At 43.4% G+C, this 21,801-nt stretch overlaps 1 protein-coding gene, 1 long non-coding RNA gene and 1 pseudogene across 4 annotated transcripts in view; 1 reads left to right on the forward strand and 2 right to left on the reverse strand.

Moving 5' to 3' along the window:
• The window catches only part of LOC115029061, a 16,676-nt gene extending 9,385 nt beyond the window's left edge, over positions 1-7,291 (reverse strand). The window contains exon 1 of one of the 2 annotated variants that reach the window (XR_003834627.1): positions 7,077-7,291. This is a non-coding gene — a long non-coding RNA (uncharacterized LOC115029061). Of the gene's footprint in view, positions 1-3,948; positions 4,072-7,076 lie in introns of those variants that run through there. The other variant, XR_003834628.1, reaches the window with a different exon arrangement.
• A 210-nt stretch (positions 7,292-7,501) lies between these two features.
• B3galnt2 (beta-1,3-N-acetylgalactosaminyltransferase 2) overlaps positions 7,502-21,801 on the forward strand; it is a 43,222-nt gene continuing 28,922 nt past the window's right edge. The window contains exons 1-2 of one of the 2 annotated variants that reach the window (XM_021179958.2): positions 7,502-7,796; positions 19,429-19,576. In XM_021179958.2, the coding sequence (XP_021035617.1) occupies positions 7,682-7,796; positions 19,429-19,576 (263 nt within the window). In that variant the 5' untranslated portion in view covers positions 7,502-7,681. The remainder of the gene's footprint in view (positions 7,797-19,428; positions 19,577-21,801) is intronic. The other variant, XR_003834626.1, reaches the window with a different exon arrangement.
• On the reverse strand, positions 7,938-18,973 carry LOC110307856 (annotated as a pseudogene).

Consider the following 21,801-nt stretch of genomic DNA (forward strand, 5'->3'; position numbering starts at 1 on the left):
AGAGAATCTCAGGTGCAGAAGATTCCATAGAGAACATCGGCACAACAATCAAAGAAAATGGAAAATGCAAAAAGATCATAACTCAAAACATCCAGGAAATCCAGGACAAAATGAGAAGACCAAACCTACGGATAATAGGAGTGGATAAGAATGAAGATTTTCAACTCAAAGGACCAGCAAACATCTTCGACTATATATTTTATATTTTTCATTTCTCAGCTTGCTCTGCTTGTTTAAAATGTTCTTCATGAGACTTAACCAGTGCAAAAATCTATGATGGGCATTTCTGAGACTTCCTGTCAATGCAATTCACCTGAGTCTCTTCACCTTAGCCTCAGACAGACTCTCTTCAAACAAGGGCAAAATATCACATAAACAGTCTCTAGACCACGTACTGAAATTCTTCTCCACTGAAACATCTTGGGCCAGGTCAGTACAATTCAAAGCACTCACAGTAACAAAGTTTTCCAAATTCCTTTTAGGGTAGCTCATTAAGCCCCCACTTAAAACATTCTAATGCTTTGCAAATCTGAAGTCCCAAAATCCACATTCTTCCAAACAAAAGCACGGTCAGGCCTATTACAGCAATACCCCAGCCCCTGGTACCAATACCCTGTCTTAGTTAGGGTTTTACTACTGTGAACAGAGACCATGACCAAGGCAACTCTTATAATGACAATTTAATTGGGACTGGCTTACAGGTTCAAAGATTCAGTCCATTATCACCAAGGTAGGAACATAGAAGCATCCAGGCAGGCATGGTGCAGGAGGAGCTGAGAGTTCTACATCTTTATCTAGAGGCTGCTAGCAGAATACTGGCTTTCAGGCAGCTAGGATGAGGGTCTTAAAGCCCATGCCCACAGTAATATACCTACTCTAACAAGGCCACACCTTCTAATAGTGCCACTCCTTGGGCCAATATATACAAACTGTAACAGATCCTTTATTAAGCAAGGCAAAGAGACAACGTAGCTGTATCTGAATTAGGCAGAAACAGCAGCAAAAAGCTTTGCAAGTATTAATTTTAAGAGGAAAAAAGGGAAGTCTGTGTTAAAATGAGCTCACGTGTGTTCTGATTGGGTATTTTAGTTTGGTTAGTCAATGACTTTTGATTGCTGGACTTTGATGTTTTGATAGTTGAACCTTGGTCATCAGTCAGGGATGAGCCAGTGGCCAAATTAGCAAATGGACTTTGGTGGCTAGCTTTAGGAATGTAATCTGATGGTTTAGCAATGGGGAGAATGGTAAAAGGCAAACCTGCCAGCGCCACGTGGAGGCCTGCACATGGAGTATAGGTTTCTCAGCTAGTCACACCGTAGCTCAGCTTACATGCTGCCCCTGCTCTCAGTCTTCCTTTTCTGCACTTCAGGTCCAGGATTCGGGAAAAACTAACTCACCCAGCAGTTCTGCCTCCTAAACTCATCCACTCCCAGGCTTGAGGCACTGCCTCTTTTGCCTTAACTCTTTCACTGTGTATCAATGGACACTTTTCATCCCACTTCATGCTTTCCATGAGCCTTGTAAACAGCTGCCTACCCTCCAACCCCATCATACTTCTTGTCTTCCATGACGAACCTCATGTTTTCCTCACATATTCTGGAATCTTCTCAGTGCCTTTATCATCTCCTTTCTCTCCTCACACCAAAATCTTGATGTCTCCATTTAGCTCTGCTCCAAAGACTACCAGTTCAGCTCTTATGTTTTATAATGATAATCAATTCACTGAGATATCCAAATTTATCCATTCAATTCAATCAGTCATTCAGTAAACATTTATGAAACACCTAGAAGGTACTATTGCCACTCCAGGTACTGGGATGCATCAGTGGGCAAAAGATAGAGGGGAAATGTTTCTGCCCTCTGTAAACAGCAATCATTAAACCATAAGCAAAATAAATGAGTGATATGAAATGAACAGGATAGAGTAGAATAGAATAGGACTAATAGAGACTGAATGTGGTAGAAGACCTTAAGGGAAGAAGGGAAAAGCTTATTGGAAAGATATTTCCACTACTACAATGAGCTACAAAGTCAAAGGAACAAGAGTGTACTTGTGTGCTTATGAGCCAGCAGTGGTGGCATACACCTGTGATTCCATTACTCCAAGAAGGAGGCCAACCCAGATTACACTTGAATTTTAGGTCAGCTTGTTGTGAGAAAAATTAAAATGAGCAGCAAGTTCCCAAGCTACACCCAGCTACTCTCTGTCCTGGTGGTCTCAACACCTCTGTCTCTATTTAGCCCCAGCAGCGACCAATCGCTGACCTCCCATCTCTGATTCACCTGTCTCAGTGCCGCCCATACCTTCTCAGCCATTTACCTCCAGCGGTTAGTTGTCACAAATCCCCTTAACCCAGTAAATCAAAACTCTAAAAGCTTATAATTAATCAGTCAGATTTATATATAAATAAATTCTCAATTTTGACACAAGATGCCCACACAATAAATTCACGGCCAATTGATAATGGTACAAGCTGCCCACCTAGATTAGACAAGTTACCCCAATTATTCTATCCCTATATGATATTATATCTACCTGTGGCTATTTAAAACCACCCGGAATCTGAATCATCCTGTTTGTCCTCCATCTTGCTTCCTCTCCTCTTCTCCTGTTGCCTCCTTTTTCCCTGTCCAATCACAGGTCTCCTGCTGCACTGATATTTAAATTAATTGGACAGGGAAAATCCTGCCACACCAACTCAAGCAACATAGCAAGACCTTGTCAAAAAAGGAGGAGGAGGAGGAGGAAGGAAGGAAGAAAGAAAGAAGGGAGGGAGGATGGGTGAGAGGGAGGGAGGGAGAGAAAGGAAGAGAAAAGAAAAGAACTAAGAAAATGATCCTCTGACAGCCAAGGTCAGTGTGGTCTAGAGCAAAGTAGATGGAGGCACGTGAGTCTTCATGATAGAACTCTGCAGTTTGGCTAAGTGCCATCAGATTCATTGCCTAGGGTCAGGTTTCCTGGCATGTACTCTGATACAGGAGGCTCACAGGAGACTATTATGGGGAGCATCCTAAGGATGTGAGGAACAGAATTAGAGCATGGAAGAAGTTGAACTAAGATTCTATTGTCACTGAGACCAGGAGATGGCTCTTTAGAGTTTCCCCAAATCTTTTAACCCCTGTTCAACTGGTCACTGGGTGCAGGTTGTCTCAGGAGAAGAGACTGTATCCCATGCAAGGCAGCCACTTCCAGTCACAGGCAATTCCGAGCACAGACTCAGCACCACACAGGTAACAACATTCCACCCTGGATGGCAGGGCGCACTTCAAAGGTATGTAGCAGCAACTCTCCAGGGCACTTGTCTGGGTGCTGCTGCACCTTCAATCTGCCTGTCACCATTGCCACCATTGTCACTATTGTCAGAGAATGCCTGAACCTCCACTTCCACATTTCCTCATCACTCTCAGTTCTTGGCTCAGCAGCCTGAACGATCCTGTGGGAACAGGTTGGATCTTGTTGCTCGTCCTAGCGAAGCCCATGTAGTAGTGTTCCCATTCATTTCAGAACAAAAGCCAAAGTCCTTACTGCAGTTTACATCCTGACTTGCTGGAGTTTGAATCTCCACACTCACCTTCCAGTATGCTATTCACCACTTCTTGCGGAACTTCTTTGCCGGAAGTTCCCTCGGTGGGAACTTCCCTGTCTTTCTTTCACTTCCAAGAGAACCCTGACTCAGTGGCACAGTGAAACTAGAGAAGAATGAGGAAGCCTCGGACTGAGATGTGAAGAGCTGCATCTGCTGGGTAAAAGGTTACTACCTTCTTCTAGTCAGTGTACAGCCATTGACTCAGGGGAATTCAACTGTCAGCTCGAAATCCACAAGGAATCATTTAAATCAGTGTTTCTCCACCTACGGGTCTCAAACCACTAGGAGGACAAGAGGGAGGGCCAGCGGCCTCTAGCGGACTGTTTTGCTTGTAATGTATGGATATGTACCACAAGCCTACCTGGTGCCCTCAGCGATCAGAAGGAGGAGGACATCAGATATACTAAAATGGTTGTTGAAGGAAGTCACTGTGAGCTGCCATGTGGATGCTGATGAAAGATCCTGACAGAATGTAAAAGGTCACAGAAGCCCTGAAATTGGCAAAATAGATTTCATTGTTAGTAGAACTAGCTTCACTGATTTAGAAAAATAGAGGTGCACAATGTTCTGGCTGCTCCTCGAACCTGTGTGTCTGCCAATGTTCTGACCATTCCTTGAACCCAGGTGTGTGCCCACTGCTGTACCTCACTGCCAGGTGCTTGTGATATTGGTTGCTATATTGGTTGCTGGGAAAGAGTCAGAAAATCTCCCCAGCAACTACAGTCTGGGCCAATCAGGAGTTGCTACACTTTCATTAGACTCCTTCCTTGTTTCCCTCCCATACCCATTTCTTGAGGAATCAATCATTTTAGAATAGACATTGTTTAGATCTGGAAATCCCCTACTCCCTCCTTCTTCTTTCCCCCTTAAGATAAGAACTGGGACCCCTTTTCCCTCAAGGTCGATTCCTCTACCCCTGTGTGGGATACGAGTCATCCCCAGAGTTCTGGCTTTCCCCGAATAAAGCCTTGTGTGGTTTGCATCAAGCTTGGTCTCTCGTGAGTTCTTGGGGGTCTGCTATTATCCTGAGGCCTGAACGAGGGGCTCCTCAGGGAGTCTTTCACTGGAAACCAAGCCTGGATCTCCTGCAAGAGCAACAAGTGCTTTTAACTATAGAGCCATTTCTCTAGGCCCATTGTAGTTTTTAAACAGAGAAAATTCTACCAAGAAAGGTAGAGACCTGAGTCACAGAGGACCTTGTCTGAAGGGACTGAGGTAGCAAAACAAACTCCCTTTTGGTTTTTTAGACTCCATCTTAGGTTTTTGTCCTCAGAGTGACTTGTCCCCCACCCTTGAGTTCTGGAAAAAACAAAATAAAACATGAGATCTTGACAGTTGCAAAATAGGCATAACAGCTGTAGCCAAGCGACAATACCAGGGTGGGCTAAGTAAACATGAATCATTCCCAGGTCATGAGGCTCCTTTTAGGTGCGTGCTCCCTCCTTGCGGTTTGATCAGATGCTGCAAGCCAATCAGCTTAAAGGCCAACATTCCTTTATCCTCTTACTTAATCATTTAACTCTAAGGCTTGCAAATCCCTACTTGCGTTTTTTTTCCTTTATAAACCCCATGGCCCCAGACTTTGGGGTCGCTCTCCTATCCTATTGCACCAGGATAGTTTGTGGCCCAGGTTCAAGCCTGAATAAAAATTCTTGTGTGCACAGCCGGGCATGGTGGCACACGCCTTTAATCCCAGCACTCAGGAGTTCGAGGCCAGCCTGGTCTACAAAGTGAGTTTCAGGATAGCCAGGGCTATACAGAGAAACCCTGTCTCAAAAAACCAAATAAATAAATAATCTTAAAAGAAAGTTATAGAAATTATTCTTCCTTAGAGGGAAAGAAATATACAGAAGTTGGTGATATCTGCCAAGCAACTATATATTTCATCTTTTAATTCTGTTACTCTTCAAAAGGAAAAAAAGTGTTCTTTTCTGTCTTCAGGACTCTTGTTAATAGGGGTCCTAAAGTTACCCCAGAGTATTGAGACACGAGTGTTCACTCAAATTTTCAGGGCATACTGTGCTAGCCAGCATCTAGGATGGTTCCCAGTGATCTCTGACTCCTGGTAGTCACTCTGGTGAATACCTGAACACTGTGCGCACAGGTATTCACTCTATAGGGCTTTTCTGTGTGACCAACTGACTAACCCAGAAGTGACAATGTGTCTCCATCATTAAAACGTCTGCCATCTGAGTGAGCAATGTTCAAAGCAGACTCTTCAACCACCATGAAGCCTTCAGATGACTGAAGCCCTGGCTGATAATATTCCTGCAATTTTGAAAACGAACTAGAACTTAGCTCCCAAATTCCTGATCTGTACTAAAGTCTGAGATACGAAATGATTATTATTGTTTCAACTATTCTGGATTTGTAATGAATAACAAATACACGAGTCCCCTCCCCTTTTTGTACAGGTTGGGCATCAACCCAAGACTTCCCATTGGTAGACATAGCCCTACCATTGAGCTTCAGCACCGCTCAAACAAATTTTTTCTCATGGGAACAAATTTGACCATGTGAGTTATTTTATTAAGTACATACAACAGTAGAACACAGCTTTTACCTGATTAAACTAAATTAAAACATTGAAATTAAAAACATTGCAAAAATAGCCAAAGAAAAAGCTATCTTAAGGGGCTGAAGAGATGGCCCAATGGTTAAGAGATCTCGCTGCTCTTCCTGAGCACCCAATTTCAGTTCCCAGTACCCACAGGGTGGCTCACAAACACGGGAAACTCCAGCTCCAGGGGATGGGATAGACAACCTCCCTAGCCTGCACATGCGCACACACACAAATGAAAAAAAAATCAAATAAAATCTTTTTTAAAAGTCAATCTTAACAGTGTCAGGTTGAGGATATAGCTCAGTTGGTAGAGGGCTTGCCTAGTAAGGATTAAGCCCTGGGTTCCACCCCAAAGCACCACTTGTGGAGATGAAGACAGAAAGATCAAGAGTTCAAGGTCATCCTCTGCAGAATAGTTAGTTTCTTGTCAACTACGTGAGACACTGGGGGCGTCTCTGTGTGTGTGTGTGTGTGTTACTACAATTGCTTTTCTAATACTAAACCGCTACTCAGTGGCAATATGGTGCTGAGCCTGAGAGTTGGCTCCAGTGAAGTTCGCTCATTTCCTAACGCTGGCTGGAGATGGATCTTCTGCAAACCCAGCCCTCACACATTTGGTCACCTCAACTTGGTGGGAACTTGTCAAAGTCATCTGGCAGCCAAAGCTCTCATTCCTGTGCTTCCTGACAGTTACCCTAGTGAGGAGCGCGTGCGCACCCAGGCAGCCTCCAGGTCCGGGCTTCTCCTCTGTCCTCGCTTTCCATAGCAAGCCCCGGGGTTTCTCGTCCTCCTCACCCGCCGTTGCTTACTAAAGGGAAGCAGGAAACTCCCTGCTACTCGGCACTCAGGATCCCCGCTGCCCTCGGTATGGGACAGGTCAGGGGAACACACTATTATCTTGTTGACCGCTGAGGTGCCATACAAACCTGCCCCGACTGGGCAACCGCTCCTCGAGGTCATGCGCCCTGCAGCAATGTCCATAGCGGAGGGGGTCGTACAGCAACTTGAGCAGTTAACGTGCAGGTTCCCAGTGTGCGGTGCCCGCCTTAACTACAGGGGAGCCCTAGCACGAGGGTGGATGCGCATGTTCAGTGTGCCGCTAAGGCACCGCGGCCGGACGAGAGACGCGCATGCTTCGTGTGTGCACTTCGCCTCCAGCGTAGCGTGGCAGCACGCATAGCTCTCTGGGAAATGTAGTTTCTCGGGCTTACAATCTCAGGCACGCCTCCCTCCTGGGCTCAGCGAGGGACTACCACTCCCGCCCTTCCGGTAGACAGGAGCGTGCAAGGACGCGGACTGAAGGGCTGGGCGAGAGCGAGGAGGGCGGAACGGGTGGGAAGGCCACGCACGCGGGGGCGTGGCCTTGGCCGGGAAGCCGCCGCGGCTCGTGGTGCGGATCTAAGGAGAGAGCGGCGGAGACAACGCCAGGCGTGGGCGCGAACACTCCTGGTGGCACTCGGTGTTCTTAGGTCCCCTCGCTATTGGCCGGGACGCGGGAGAGCGCGGCGGGGGCGCGAGGTGGGAGCGGCCAATGCGAAACTGGCTGGTGCTGCTGTGCCCTTGCGTGCTCGGGGCCGCGCTGCACCTCTGGCACCTCTGGCTCCGTTCCCCGCCGGACCCCCACAACACCGGGCCCAGCGCGGCAGGTGAGGCGAGGGGCTGGGTCGCTGCGCTCGTGGGAGGCCGCGGGGGATGGCTGAAGGGGCACAGGGAGGGCTCGGACGTCCCAGAACGGACGGAACAAGCGAGTCTTTCTTTGGTGTCGGGCGAACCCAACTGTTCGTTTCTTATCTGCGTGTGCTCAATGGCCCGCGTCGTGGTCGAGGGAGGGCCATGGTCACAACTTGGGGCGCTTCTCTCCGAGGTGGGGTGGGGGAGCGAGCTTGCCGGTGCTGACGGTGTTGGCTTTGCGTGTCAGGACTCACTTTGCAGCGAGGAGGGACTGACTGTACTTTGTGGTCTCTGATCATGAGGTGAGTCAGGAAAAGACCTAGACGTGAACTAGGGTTCAGCTGTGAGTGGAGTCTCCCCTGTATTCTGCTTGGATAGCTTGCTAATTAAGGAGCCTAGGAATACCGGATTCTTCTTTAACTTCGCGTACATTTGTTCCCAAACTTCATCCATCGTGGGAATGAAATCTTTGTTCTCATTCGCCTTACAATCTGAAGTGCGTTTGCCAGTGTTGTCCTGCCACCCCTCAACACTACTTTCGTATCTACTGTGTGTCTTTTTCAAGTTCTTCCTGGAATGCTTATATATGTCAAGAACTCCATAGCTATTTTAAAGATAGGGTAATGCTTTAATTTTTAACTACGTTAGGATTTATCTTACCATTTCATATCCAAACAGCTGTTTTCTTTTCAGAAAGTTTTAAAACAGGTCTTCACAGCCATCACAGAACCAAGTCTTATACCTTATTTAGCAATCCTCAAAACTCCGACTGTTACCAGATTACACTGGGGTTATTTTAGTAGTGATCTCTTTTCCTATTAGACAACCACCATTTTTTTTTTTTTTTGGAAAGGCTATTTGTGTGACTGAAAAGAATGACTTCCAAGTGGTATAATGAAAGTACATTATATGTGTATTTAGCTTGTGAGACTTTTACAAACTAGTTAAAAAAGGGCCGTACATACAAAATGCTTTGCCACCTAATATCTGTTGGGGTTGTGCTCTCTCTCACTCAAAGATGAGTGAGTTGCTGGAATCTACATGCAGAGCCACTGTAGAATATATGTGACCTTAACATTAACAGTCTTTTAGCATTCAACACAATAAACCTTGCCTTTGAGCTTGTATTTAAGTAAGACTGCAAACAATTTTTGGATTTGAAACAGATTTTTTCCTGATGTCTTAGTGCTTATCCATTTAGGCTAGACTAGATTAAGCAAGCAGACTGTAGGAAGACTCAGGGTTATATGGGGTCATACTAGTTGTAAAAATTACTTTTGTGTTGATATCGAAGCTTTGCCAGATAATCAGTAGGATGTTTTAATTAGACAGATTCCTATCCCACTCGCCTCCCCTGGCACTTCAAAAACAAAAGAAGAAGGATTTTGATTGCAAAAGTTCCCACAGGTCTTTTTCCTATTTTGCTGTTGAAATATTTAAAACATTTGGGCATTTTTACTTTCTGACCACATACATTAAGCCTAAAACCTGAGATTTTACTAAATATCTTTCTCTTGAAATAACACTTTAAGATTTATTTTGGTTTCTTTTCTGCTACTCTGGATTTCCATTTAAGCCACAATAGTACTTGTTTACATTTGTGTGTCTGTGTTTATGTGCATGCGTGTATGCTTGAGTGCACAATTGGTACAGCATGGAGCTTTTGCAAACGTTGCAGGACAACTTGTGAGTCAGTTCTCTCCTTCCATCATATGGGTTCTGATTTTGTGATGTTCAGAGTTTGATTATCAGACTTAGCAAGTCCTTTGACTTGGTAAACCATTTCATTAGTACAATAACTTTTTGAAAAGGAAATGTATCTTCCCTGAATATTAGAAAAGCCCTCTGGCTAATGGTTGGTTCAGCGAACAGTAGAGGGCTGCTGGGCCATCTTCTCTAGCAGGTCAGAATTAGCAAATAATTAATGTAAGGTGCCTGCCCACCAGGGCTTAACCATTTGAAAGGGAAGACGCATAAGACTATGAATATATCATGGAGATGGTGAGTATGATGAGGAAAAACGAGGTAGAGCTCTAAGAGTTGATCAAGGAAGGCCCATGTGGAAAGGTGACAGCTGAACAGAAGGACCTGAGGAAAGGAAGTCATGTCAGTACTAAGATTAGCAACTTTTCTAAAGTAGTGACGTTAAACAGCTGGAACCAGCCATGGAGCATAGCTAGTTAGCAGGAAGGTCTCTTGTGAAATACAGCACGCCATAGGTACAGACAGGAAAGGAAATCATAGCCAGGGGATATAAACTGTGACGATTTTTGCTGACTGGTTTGGACAGTGCCTTAGCAGAAATTATGCAGTGATCAATATAGAAATCAATATAGATCAATATAGAACTTATGAAATTGGGAAAAGGCTACTCTTTGTAAGGTATCTAGAAAAAAGGAAGCCAGAGTTGTAAAGAAAAATGGCTTATCACTAAGTACATATTTGTATAGCTAGGTGTAGGGCTGGATACCTGGGTCCAGCTGTTTGTTGACAGACTGGGCAAGCAGTTCAAAGACAAATTGAGCTTGATGTCCAGCTTTTGCCTAGGGTTGGTTTTTCCAAAAGTATCCCGCTATGCTATATCTCAGGACTTCAGTTCCCATGAATGTAAGCTATAAGAATTTAGTCAGCAAAACACTCAGGTCAGTGCCTGAGTCACTCCTGGAGTTTTGGTGAGTGTCTTGGTTAGGATTTTACTGCTGTGAACAGACATCACAACCAAGGCAACTCTTACAATAACATTTCACTGGGGCTGGCTTACAGGTTCAGAGGTTCAGTCCATTATCATCAAGGTGAGAACATGGCAGCATCCAGGCAGGCATGGTGCAGAAGGAACTATTCCAACACCTATTCCAACAAGGCTACACCTCCTAATAGTGCCACTCCCTAGGCCAAACATATATAAACCATCACATTCCACTCCCTGGCCCCCATAGGCTTGTTCAAACACACGAGTCTATGGGGGCCATACCTACCCATGGCATAAAAAAAATACATTTAGTCCTACTTGCAAAGTCCACATAGTCTAGAGCACTCTCAACGGTATTAAAAGTCCGAAGTTCAAGGTCTCTTTTTAAATCCATCCAATGACTTAACTTTAAACCTCAAAGCAAGGCAGGAAACCAGCTGGGCAATCTCCAAACTGCATCTCCATGTGATGTCAAAGCAGTTTTCAGATCTCCAACTCCTTTTTCATCTTTTTTGACTGCAACAAACTTCTTCCTTCTGGGCTGGTTCCACTCCCTGTTAGCAGTTTTCCTCAGCAGATACCATGGATCTAGCATCTCAAAAACCTTGGGGTATCCAAGGCAACTTCAGTGTTACAGATTCATCTTTCAGTGTCTGGGATCCACACATGATCTTCTGGACTCCTCCAAAGGGCTGGCATCACTTCTCCAGCTCTGTCCTCTGTGGCACTCTAAGCTCAGGTTGATCCACTTCACTGCTGCTGCCTTTCTTGGTGACCAACCCATGGTACTGACATCTCCAATACACTGGGGTCTTCTGCTACATCTAGGCTTCTCTGATAGCCTCTCATGGGCTCTCTTCATGGTGCCAAGTTTCAAATGCCCCGCATGATCCTGGAACTGAGGCTGCATCTTCACCAATGGCCTTTTATGGTTTCCTACAATGCCAAGTCTCCACTGCTCTTCATGACCCCTTCTTACCTTCAAAACCAGTACCACCTGGGTGACTCTTACACATTACCAAGGACAGCTGCAGCACGAGGTACAACCTTGGCTATCTCTGGAACATAGCTTCTTTGTGCACTCAGAAAACATTTCCCAGAAGATTTCACCTCAGTGACACTGGTCTCTTCTTAATCACCACTAATTTCTTAGCTCCAGCTAACCAGCATCAGTTGTCCCAGCAGTTCCTTCTGTTCTGGATTCTAAACCCACAACCATGTGGCCAAAGCTGCTGAGTTCTGCTGCTTACTGGGGCTGGAACATGGCCCCCTTGTTCTATTACAAAATCATCAGCTTTCTGTTTTCCAACTCCTTCACTGTCCAAGCTTGACTATTCCTGGAACTTGCTCTTTAGACTGACTGAATTCAGAGATCTACACGTCTCTCTCCTAAGCACTGGGATTAAAGATGTTCTTGAGCAAGCCTGGATTTAAGTTTTCCTTCAATTAGAACTTGGTCTGTTCTATGCTGGCCTTGAACTCAGAGTTCTGCTTTTCTTTGCTTCCTGTGATTCAGGGTTTGCACAACCATGCCTGGACCTAAACTTAGCTGGGCGGGATCTTGCCCAGGTCATTACTCCCTTAATTCAATTTAATATCCTTGAACATAGAATTCAGCTCTATTTCACTTCCTGGTCCCTCCCTTTAATACTAGAACCATATATTTTTCCTTTTTTCAGGTTGGTCCTCTTGTTTAAAAAGCTTTTCATAAGATTTAGCCAGAGAACAAAGTCTAAGATGGGCGTTTCTGAGACTTCCTTTGTCAGTGCAATTAATTTGAGTCTCTTCACCTTAGCTTCAGGCAGACTCTTTAGACAAGGGCAAAAAGTAGCCACATTCTTCACCAAAATAGCACAAAAACAGTCTCTAGGCCACATATTGAAAATTTCCATCGAAACCTCTGCATAATTCAAATCATTATCAGTAACAAAGTCTTCCTTATTCCTTCTAGGTTAGCCCATCGAGCCCCATTGAAAACATTGGACTGCATTCCAAATCCCAACATCCTCATTCTTCCAAACAAAAGCATGGTCAGGCCTATCACAGAAATACCCCAGTTCCTGTCTTAGTTAGGATTTTACTGCTGTGAACAGATATCATAGCCAAAGCAACTCTCTGAGCCATCTCTCCAGCCCTTATAAGGACAACATTTAATTGGGACTGGCATACAGGTTCAGAGGTTCAGTCCATTATCATCAAGGCGAGAATATGGTAGCATCCAGACAGGCATGGTGCAGGAGGAACTGAGAGTTCTACATCTTCATCTGAAGGCTGCTATCAGAATACTGATTTCTAGGCAGTTAGGACTAGGGTATCAAAGCCTGTGCCCGCAGTGACACACCTATTCCAGCAAGGCTACACCTCCTAACAGTGCTACTCCCTGGGCCAAACATATATAAACCATCACAGTGAGTATTGGTAATAGGAAGATGGCTAAAATATGCCAGTATGGTTCATTGAAGCTTGCAAGTGCACACTGTAGTGACCCAGTTGACTGACTCATCAGTAGATCTGTAATGGGCTCTTGTGGGTTCTTCATTTTCAAGATTTCTGCCTGATTGTGATGGATGTCATCAGGACCATACAGATTAGGGGCTTTGTTGTTCTTTTTTTTTTTTTTTTTTTACTTCTTAGGCTTATTTTGAATAATCAGTTTCGAGGTTAACTTCCCTTAGCCTTTAATATCCAAGGTTATTGCAAAGCCCAGCAAGTTGCCAGACTCTCAGGATAGATTACTTACTAAAATAGTCATTGCTCTTGGGGCGCTTGCCTGGGGTTGTGAGTTATTCCTGTCATTGTGGAGATCTTGTTCCCTGTGGGCCTGTGCCATTTAGCATAGCAGACGGAGAAATGCTCAGTTTGAATGAATAAATCAAGAGAATAAAACTGAGGCGATATGAATTTTCTACCCATATTACCTATTTACATGTCATGAGGACCTTATAATTTAAATATATTTCTTTCATAAAGGAAAACAAGTTCTGTGGAGGAAAAGTTGGAATTATTTTTAAATGAAAGGAAAGAAATGTGGTCTGTACTGGGTTATTTTCAATATGGTACATGTTTTGAAAAATGTATTTTGAAAATGTTCTTGATGTATCATACACATTATTTTCAGGTATGTGACTGCAGGTTAATATATTTTCACAAGTTGGGGCCTCTCAACCATTTAATTTTAAAAAGGAAATCTGTGGGATTGGGAAGCTAGCTCAGTTGGTAAAATGTTTGTCTTAAACTAAGCATGAGGATCTGAATTAGATCTCTAGTATCGACTTCCCAAAAGCCAGGCACGGTGATGCACAGTTGTTATCCCAGCACTTAGGAAGTAGAGGCAGAAGGATCCTGGGACTTACTGGCTACCCAGCCTAGATGAATCAGTAATGCCTCAAAAAATAAGGTGAACAGCATTTGAGGAATGAAATGTCCACAAAGTTCCTACTTTCCTAAAGTATTGAGTATGTATTTGCAGTGTGTCCTGGGTTTTGTTTTGTGTGGCTTTTTGTTTGGTTTTATTTTTTTGAGACAGGTTCTCCCTCCCTCCCCCATGCCTCTGCTCCTAGCCCCCTCTCTAGCTGTCCAAGAACTCACTATGTAAATCAGGCTGGCCTCAAACTCATAGAGACCCATCTGCCTCCGCCTCCCTGAGTGCTCAGGTTGTAGAAATGTGTCATCACGTCTGGCTCCAGTGTGCACTGTAAGAGACGTCCAGATCTCAGTCCTACAGCACTGAGGCAGAGTAGCTGTTATCTTGAGATCATTGTCAACATTCTCTTAAGTACCTTCCATTTCATTGTTACCATTGAAGAAGACATTTGTCACTTAAAATAGAGAAGAAATCTAATGTCATGTGCTCTAATTCAAACTCAGTGTTTAGTGAAGTTGGGCTTTTTCCTCCGGAGGGTATTGACTTCTATCATGACTTGTCCCTTAGTGTTTATGTCTTGGTTGTCCATCCTCCCCCTCCCTTCATGTCTCTAAATCCTGGAATCAAGCTAGGTTTCTTATGCTTGTTCCATACAACAGTGAGATGAGTATATAAAGTGAAACTAGAGAAAGGAGCTATAAGCTTGAGCGACTGACTACCTGGGTCCTTAAAGTACCCACCTGAAACTTTTATCCATTTATATGGGGAGTCTATTGGATGGGATTATGTGGGGAGTTGTGTGGTAGAATGTGTTTTTCTTAATCTGACTGCAGTGTATCTGGGAATAGAAGTTCTCTAGGAGGTCAAGATACACTCTGGATTCTTTGCAAGAAAAGGATGGATGCCTGCAAAGTAAAGCAGTTGAACAGAAGTGGCTTAGATGGGAGTGAGAAGCAGGGAGAAAGGACATCCAACAGAGGTGTACAGGACAATCAAAAAGCTGCAATCCTCAGGGCTGTCACATGCTGGTGCTTATCTTTGTATATATCTAGATGTTTAAACAAACCTACAGACCTCGTTTGGCAGCAATATGGATGGTTCATGGAGAAACTAGTAAAAATTTACAGTCTAAACAGAAACTAGATTTAGTGCCCAGAAAGTTATGAAAAATTTTTCATGAAGAAATCTGAGGCTTTCAGAGGTTAAATTATATGCAGTGTGCCCTATTTCTAAGTGATCTGCGTTGATTAGATACCACAAAGAAGGTACTATTTTGACTCAGGGATATTTGAATTATTCTGAAATTTTGTTTTTGTCTAGAAACTTTATTTTCTGATGTCAGATTAATGAAGGACAGGTTAAGTGTGACTTTTGCCTTTTGGTCTTTTACAGTTTTTTGTTTGTTTGTTTAGTTGGTTTGGTTTAGTTTGGCTTTGGTTTTTTGAAACAGGGTTTCTCTTGCATAGCTGCTGCTGTTCTGGAGCTCACTCTGTAGACCAGGCTGGCCTCAAACTCATAGAGATCCTCCTGCTTCTGCCTCTGAAGTTCTGGGATCAAAGGACAGTGATCACCATTTGGCCTTTTATAGATTTTTAATCTTTTTATTTTATTTTTTATTTTATTTTATGTGTATGAATACACTGTAGTTGCCTTCAGACACACCAGAAAGGGGCTTTGGATCACATTACAGATGGTTGTGAGCCACCATGTGGTTGCTAGGAATTGAATTCAGAACCTTTGGAAGAGCAGTCAGTGCTCTTAATCACTGAGCCATCTCTCCAGCCCCCAATTTTTAGTCTTTTAAAAAGACACTTTGAAACAGAAATTAAAAATTAGAATTTAAAAATTCTAGCTAGGCATGGTGTTTCACAGATGCAGTCTAGCATTTGGAGATAGAGGCAGGAGGATGGGGAGTTCAAGTTGAGTTTTTGACCAGCCCAGAACCATGACCTTATCTCAAACAAAAAGATTTTTTTCCTCTGTCAGTTTTTGCTTGATTCTGAAATAGAGACATATGGGAGGCAAATTGCTTACCTGAAGTAGTGCCTTATTTTAGCTATGGGACTGGGTGGTGATTACATTGCCTCTATTCTATCACTAGAGTATAGTTACTATTAATATCATTGTCAGATTTATACAAGAATTTCAATTTTATTCCAAATTTTACTCATTTAGAGTTAGTTCTAGCAATAGCTACAGCTTTTAATATATTGTTATGTGATTGAGAAAAATGTTTCTGTCTCTGAATTTTTAAAATATTTAATATTTAGGGCAAAGTACTGACTTCTCTTTATTGGCTTCTCATTTGCTCAGTAAGTACCTGTGTGTCATGGTGATGAACATTAAATCCTATTATTGGGCTTGGGATGTAGGTCAGTCTGTGGTAGCATAGCATGCACAGGTCCCCAGCACATCAAAAGAAAAGATAGCCTGGATGTAATGTTTACTATATTAATACCAGGTGTTCAAGACAATGGACAAGCCAAATTCTGTCTTTATAGAACTCATTTTGGTACAAGATTTGTGATAGAGCAATACAAATATCTCTTTAGGATTGAAATGTCTTTTTACAAGTACATTGAATACAATCTATTTTGTGGAAAATAAAGTTAGCTATATGAAAATTCTTAACAGTATTAAAATTGTTATTTAATATATTTTAAATTATAGTAAAAAAATCTAATTAATTTAATTAGTTCTTTGAGAAGGTATCAACATGTTTCTGTTGCATTTTAGACCTAATACCTAGAGCATACACCATATAAAAACATTGCATTTAATATGGTGAAGATCCCTGGCCCTCCGTAATTTACTTTTGAAAACATTTTGAGTCAATTCCCACCACTATAGAAAGATAAAATGGAATCCTTATTGTAATTTTTTATAAGCTTGTAGCTCTTAAGCTTAAAAGCTAGCAATAAAAAGAAAGGCATAGCCTCTCTTCTGTCTTATTTCTAAGAATGAATTTTTAAAACTGAAATAGAATACTCTCCATAGATAGTGCAGCTGTGGAAGGTGAGTTACATATATGACTTGCTACAGAACTCTTTTTTTCTTACTAGAATATTTATTCTGATTCATTCTTTAGAAAATGTGGTTTGTAATAAAGTTTTAGCTGACTAGAGTGTGTGTGTGTGTGTGTGTGTGTGTGAGAGAGAGAGAGCAATAGTGTCAGACATGGAGGTTCTTTGATTCGTCCCCCAAACTTAAAAACTGTTACTTATGTACTACTAGTTCTAAACTAGAACCTTTATACTCATTACCTCGGTTAATTCTTATATATTTATGAGAAATATTGTAGTCATTTTATATTTAAGGAAAACTGAGACACAAGCGGTTAAATAACTTAGTCAGCCAGGTATGGCTGTCCGTGCCTGTTATCCCAGTACTGGGATGATGAAAGCAGTAGGATTGGAAGTTCAAAGCTAGTCTTCACCACTGTAGGTGTTGAACGCCGGTCTGGACTATGTGGTAGAACCCTGTCTCAAAACACAACAACAACACCCAAAAAAAATCTCATAGTAAATACGTGAAGGATCTAGGATTCCAACTGTGGCCTAATTGATTTTCTTACTGCCTAATATTTGTTATTTATGCCATCTTGTCTTTTTTGTTTTTTTGTTTGTTTTTGGGTTTTTTTTTTTTTTTTTTTTTTGAGACAGGGTTTCTCTGTGTAGCCCTGGCTGCCCTGAAACATCCTTGCGGTGCCCTTGGGTGCGCACCTCCAGGCAGTTCTGACCCTTGAGATGGCGCTGCAGGTGGTCCTTCTTGGCGAAAGCCTTGTGGCACAGGTGGCACTCATGGGGCCGGTCCCCAGTGTACAGGCCCATGTGGTTCTTGAGGTCGTAGCTATGCTGGAGGAGGGCTGGGCAGTGTGGGCACGAGTAGGGGCGTTCTCCTGTGTGCTTCCGCATGTGGATCTTCAGCTGGTCACTCCTGGTGAAGCAGATGCTGCAGACCCTACAGGCATAGCTAGGGCTTCTCACCAGTATGGGTCCTCATGTGTCGAGGCAGTTTATAGATTATCTTGTGACAGACTGGGCACTCTTGGGGCATCTGTGAATTGCGTTTTCGCACCAGCTTGTTTTGGCCATCCGGGCCTGGTGCCAGGGCGTCCTGATGCAGCGAACTTGGGTAAGCCATCAGGTTGGGATCGATGGGATCTTCATCGGAGCCCAGCTCCTGTGGTGATAGTGAGGGCTTATTACTTTGTGCTAGCCGGAAGGCTGGGGGATATACCATCCCCTCCTCTTCTTCCTCACCTTCAAAGACTTCAGAGTTCAGGGGGCCATCAACAGGTGAGGCGGCACCTGTGGGAGGACTGTAGCTACCTCCAAGCCCACTGCCCCCACTATTACCCACTCTACCAACCATCTCTTCTTTGTAGGTCAAGGGATGGGTGAGTACTGTGGGGGCCTCAGGGACCAGATGGTTTGCTCTGGCCCCTTTGGTTTGAAGAAAAGCTTTCCGGGGTTTGCAGCTGTGGCGGGCGACAGGTTGAGGTGGCGGTGGCGGCGGCAGTGGTAGGAGGAGCATCTGCGGAAGGCTGTCTTCACCATTGGGCACTCTGAGGTTGAGGCTGTGGTGGTGGCAGTGGGGAAAGCCTTCAGGTACTGTCGGGCTCGCTTACAGTCATCCTCATCTGGGCTGGGGACTTCCAGCCCACTGTCTTGTAGAAGCTCCATGCAAGCAGCAGTGACACACGGGATTTCCAGTAGCCGAGCAGCTTGGAGTACAGCCGGTATATTGGCGCTGCTGGTGGTCAGTATGGCTGTGTAAGCAAACTCAAGCAGGGCACCTAGGGCCTCAGGCCCTACAAAGTTCAGCTCACACACACTGGCCCCTGCTCCCCCAGAAGCCGTCCCACCACCTCCTGTTCCCATCACAGTCCCCCCTCCACCCTCCGTAAAGAGCTTCTTGAAGTAATGGCTACAGGCAGCCAGCACAGCCCTGTGGGTGTGATACTCAATACCCTGTGTCCTGATGGTGAGGTCGCACAGATGACCCAGCTGGCGCTGCTCGTTTAGGCAGCTCAGGAGCTCGCTGCTGTGGTCTGGGAATGGAATTCCAATCAGGTCATCCTTAGGGCTCCCCATCTTCTCCTCTTAGCCGTCGGGTCTGCTCGATGGAGCTGCAGAGGCACAGGGTGTAGGAATAAGCGCGTCCCCCCACCAGGCTGGGGGGCTTGGGGCCCTGGTCCAGTCCTGTCCTCTCTCTCTTGCTTCCTNCCCCNCCNCCCCCCNCCCCTGCCACTCCCAACCTTCCCCCTCCCTCCAACCTTAGCAACCTTGAAAATCTTTCTTATGCTGGCATAGATGCATATATGTGAGATACCAAAAGCCTGTATACCAATATGTTAGTTGTACATACTTCTGGATGCTGAGTTTATGGGTTTTTAATTTTTCAAATAAAATTTAAAATTTTGTTTCTATTTATCTGTATATTTTACAAGCATAAGTGTGTTTTATTTGAAATAAACTTTTTATGAAATAAGCTGAGTTTACTGTAGTTGAGATGTCATGACTGACTTGGAATTTATCTTACTTATTTATAGATCAATCAGCCTTATTTCCTCACTGGAAATTTAGTCACTATGATGTGGTAGTTGGTGTGTTATCAGCTCGAAATAACCACGAACTTCGAAATGTGATAAGGAACACCTGGCTGAAGAATTTGCTGCAACATCCTACGTTAAGTCAACGGTGGGTTTTCTGAATTATTCCCTTACCTGGTTCAAGAATTGAAAAAGAACAAAACCCCCTTAGTTTAACTAAGATTTATTATTGCAATCATGTACTAAGGAAAGCTATCAGTTCCTTCTCAGCATGAGAATCTCTTAAGGCTACAGTGAGAGAGAAAGACACAGGACTATGGTGGAAAGAAACTGGGACTTTTCCAGAGAACATCCTCTTGTGGTTATATTAAACTGTCATTTTCTTGATTGGCTGTTGAGGTAAATTGCAGTTGGGAATTTTCTTGTCACTAATAGTGAACATTTATAGATTTCCTATCTTCTTCATGGCAGCTTCCATTCCTCTTCCTGATAGCTTTCCTTAGTACATGATTGCAATAATAAATCTTATAAGCTAACAAGGAAGGGCCTCAGAACCATCTCCAGAGCTTGAGTTCCTATTGCCTTTCCTGTCGTGCCCAGTCAGAGCATGCCAGCCACTACTCAGACCAGGATCATGGTGTTATCTTTTCCTTTCTTTCACTTCCCACATACCCACTCACATCTTGTTTGTGCAGCTTGTGGGTCACACTCGGATTCAGACTTCTCACACCCTTTACCACTGCCTACCGTATCCACACTGTCTTCTCACACCCTTTACCACTGCCTACCGTATCCACACTGTCGTCTTCACCTGTCGTTTGGATTATTGCAGAAGATCCTCCATATGGATTGCTTGCTTTTCCATTAGACACATTCCATTATTCCATATTCGGTTTTCCATATAGCTGCCAGACCAGAATGATCCTCTTAAGATTAGTCAAATTTTGTTAACTTTTTATTCATAACTCTCCATTGATGTGTGTGTGTGTGTGATGAGTATAATTTCACTCATCACTCCCTCACTCATGCACACACTTGCCTATATCCATTGTCTTTTCTGATCTTAGAATAAAGTCCTATCAGGAGTTTAAGGTCTTCCTCAGCTTATAGTGAGTTTGAGGCCACTCTAGGCTACATGATGCGTGTCTCTAAATAAATATAATAAAAATTCCAAATTATTGTAGTCATTCAATCAAGTCTACATTTTCTTCTATATAATCACTTCACTGTGTTTCCCTCATACTCCTAGGATTGTTTTTTTTTGTTTGTTTGTTTTTGTTTTTTTTAATGAATACAAAATAAAGGTGGTTTTTATAATAACATTTTAATTTTTCATTATATTTGCTCACTTATCCTCACCGTCTCATCCTTCCTATGATGAGTCCCTCCCTCTAAAGAGTCTACCCTTCTGTTTTCACAACACACATACAAAGTCTGTCTTCAGCTGTGAGAAAAACATATGATACCGTCTTTGCCACTCCCTACCCCCTTTTCCCCCACCTCCGGTACACTACACGAGCTCTTGCTTCAGAGCCTTTGCTCTTGCTTTGACCGCTCTTTCACTACATGTCTCCATGGTAGCATTCCTTCAAGTCTCTGGTAGATTCTTCCCTAGCTGACAGTCTGGGATTAGATAGCACTCCACTTCTCCATCCCTGGCTTCCCTGCTTGACTTTATTGTTAGATGTATCACCAGCTGGCATGTGTAATACATCTATAAGTCACTCATCATTCCCCACTAGGAGGTGGGCTCTTTGATTTTATCTCCTGGTAGATTCCCCAGTATCTCTAACCTAACTTGGCCAAGAATAAAATAGATATTCAACAACAATTGAGTGAATGCCTTGGAACTAAAGATAACGAGTATAATTTATACCAGAAATTCATTTGCCTTTGAAGCAGTTACTTAAATGAAATAAACTTGTGGTTTGTTTTCTGAAAATAATGGATTATCTATATAAAAACAGATTCAAGACCAAAAGTAATTTTCTAGGTCATAGTAGTTATATGAATTTAGTAAGGTTATTAAGATAAATAAAAAAGATGAGTATCATTTAGTTAGCATATTCATGGCCAGTAGTAAAAGACAGTGCCTTCTGTGGTTATGGAATTCTTTGATATCTTGTGTTTTACCAAAGGAGTCAAACATGTTATTTATATTATGAGGACTGTGTTTGATTTCAAACCTCTGTAATAGGCTGTAGTTTATCACTTTAATGTATCCTAAGCAGGTAGTGCACTGTGTGTGTTAGAACACAAAGGTGCAACTGGAGTCTAGGGGACTTGAAGTTTAGTACAAATAGGTAGGTTGATAGTACAGTATAGGGTACAGTGGAGATAAATGTAAAATAGCCTGGAATAGTTTGGAGAGCT

Source organism: Mus caroli, chromosome 13 (genome assembly GCF_900094665.2).
Source record: "Mus caroli chromosome 13, CAROLI_EIJ_v1.1, whole genome shotgun sequence".
NCBI classification, from domain to species: domain Eukaryota; kingdom Metazoa; phylum Chordata; class Mammalia; order Rodentia; family Muridae; genus Mus; species Mus caroli.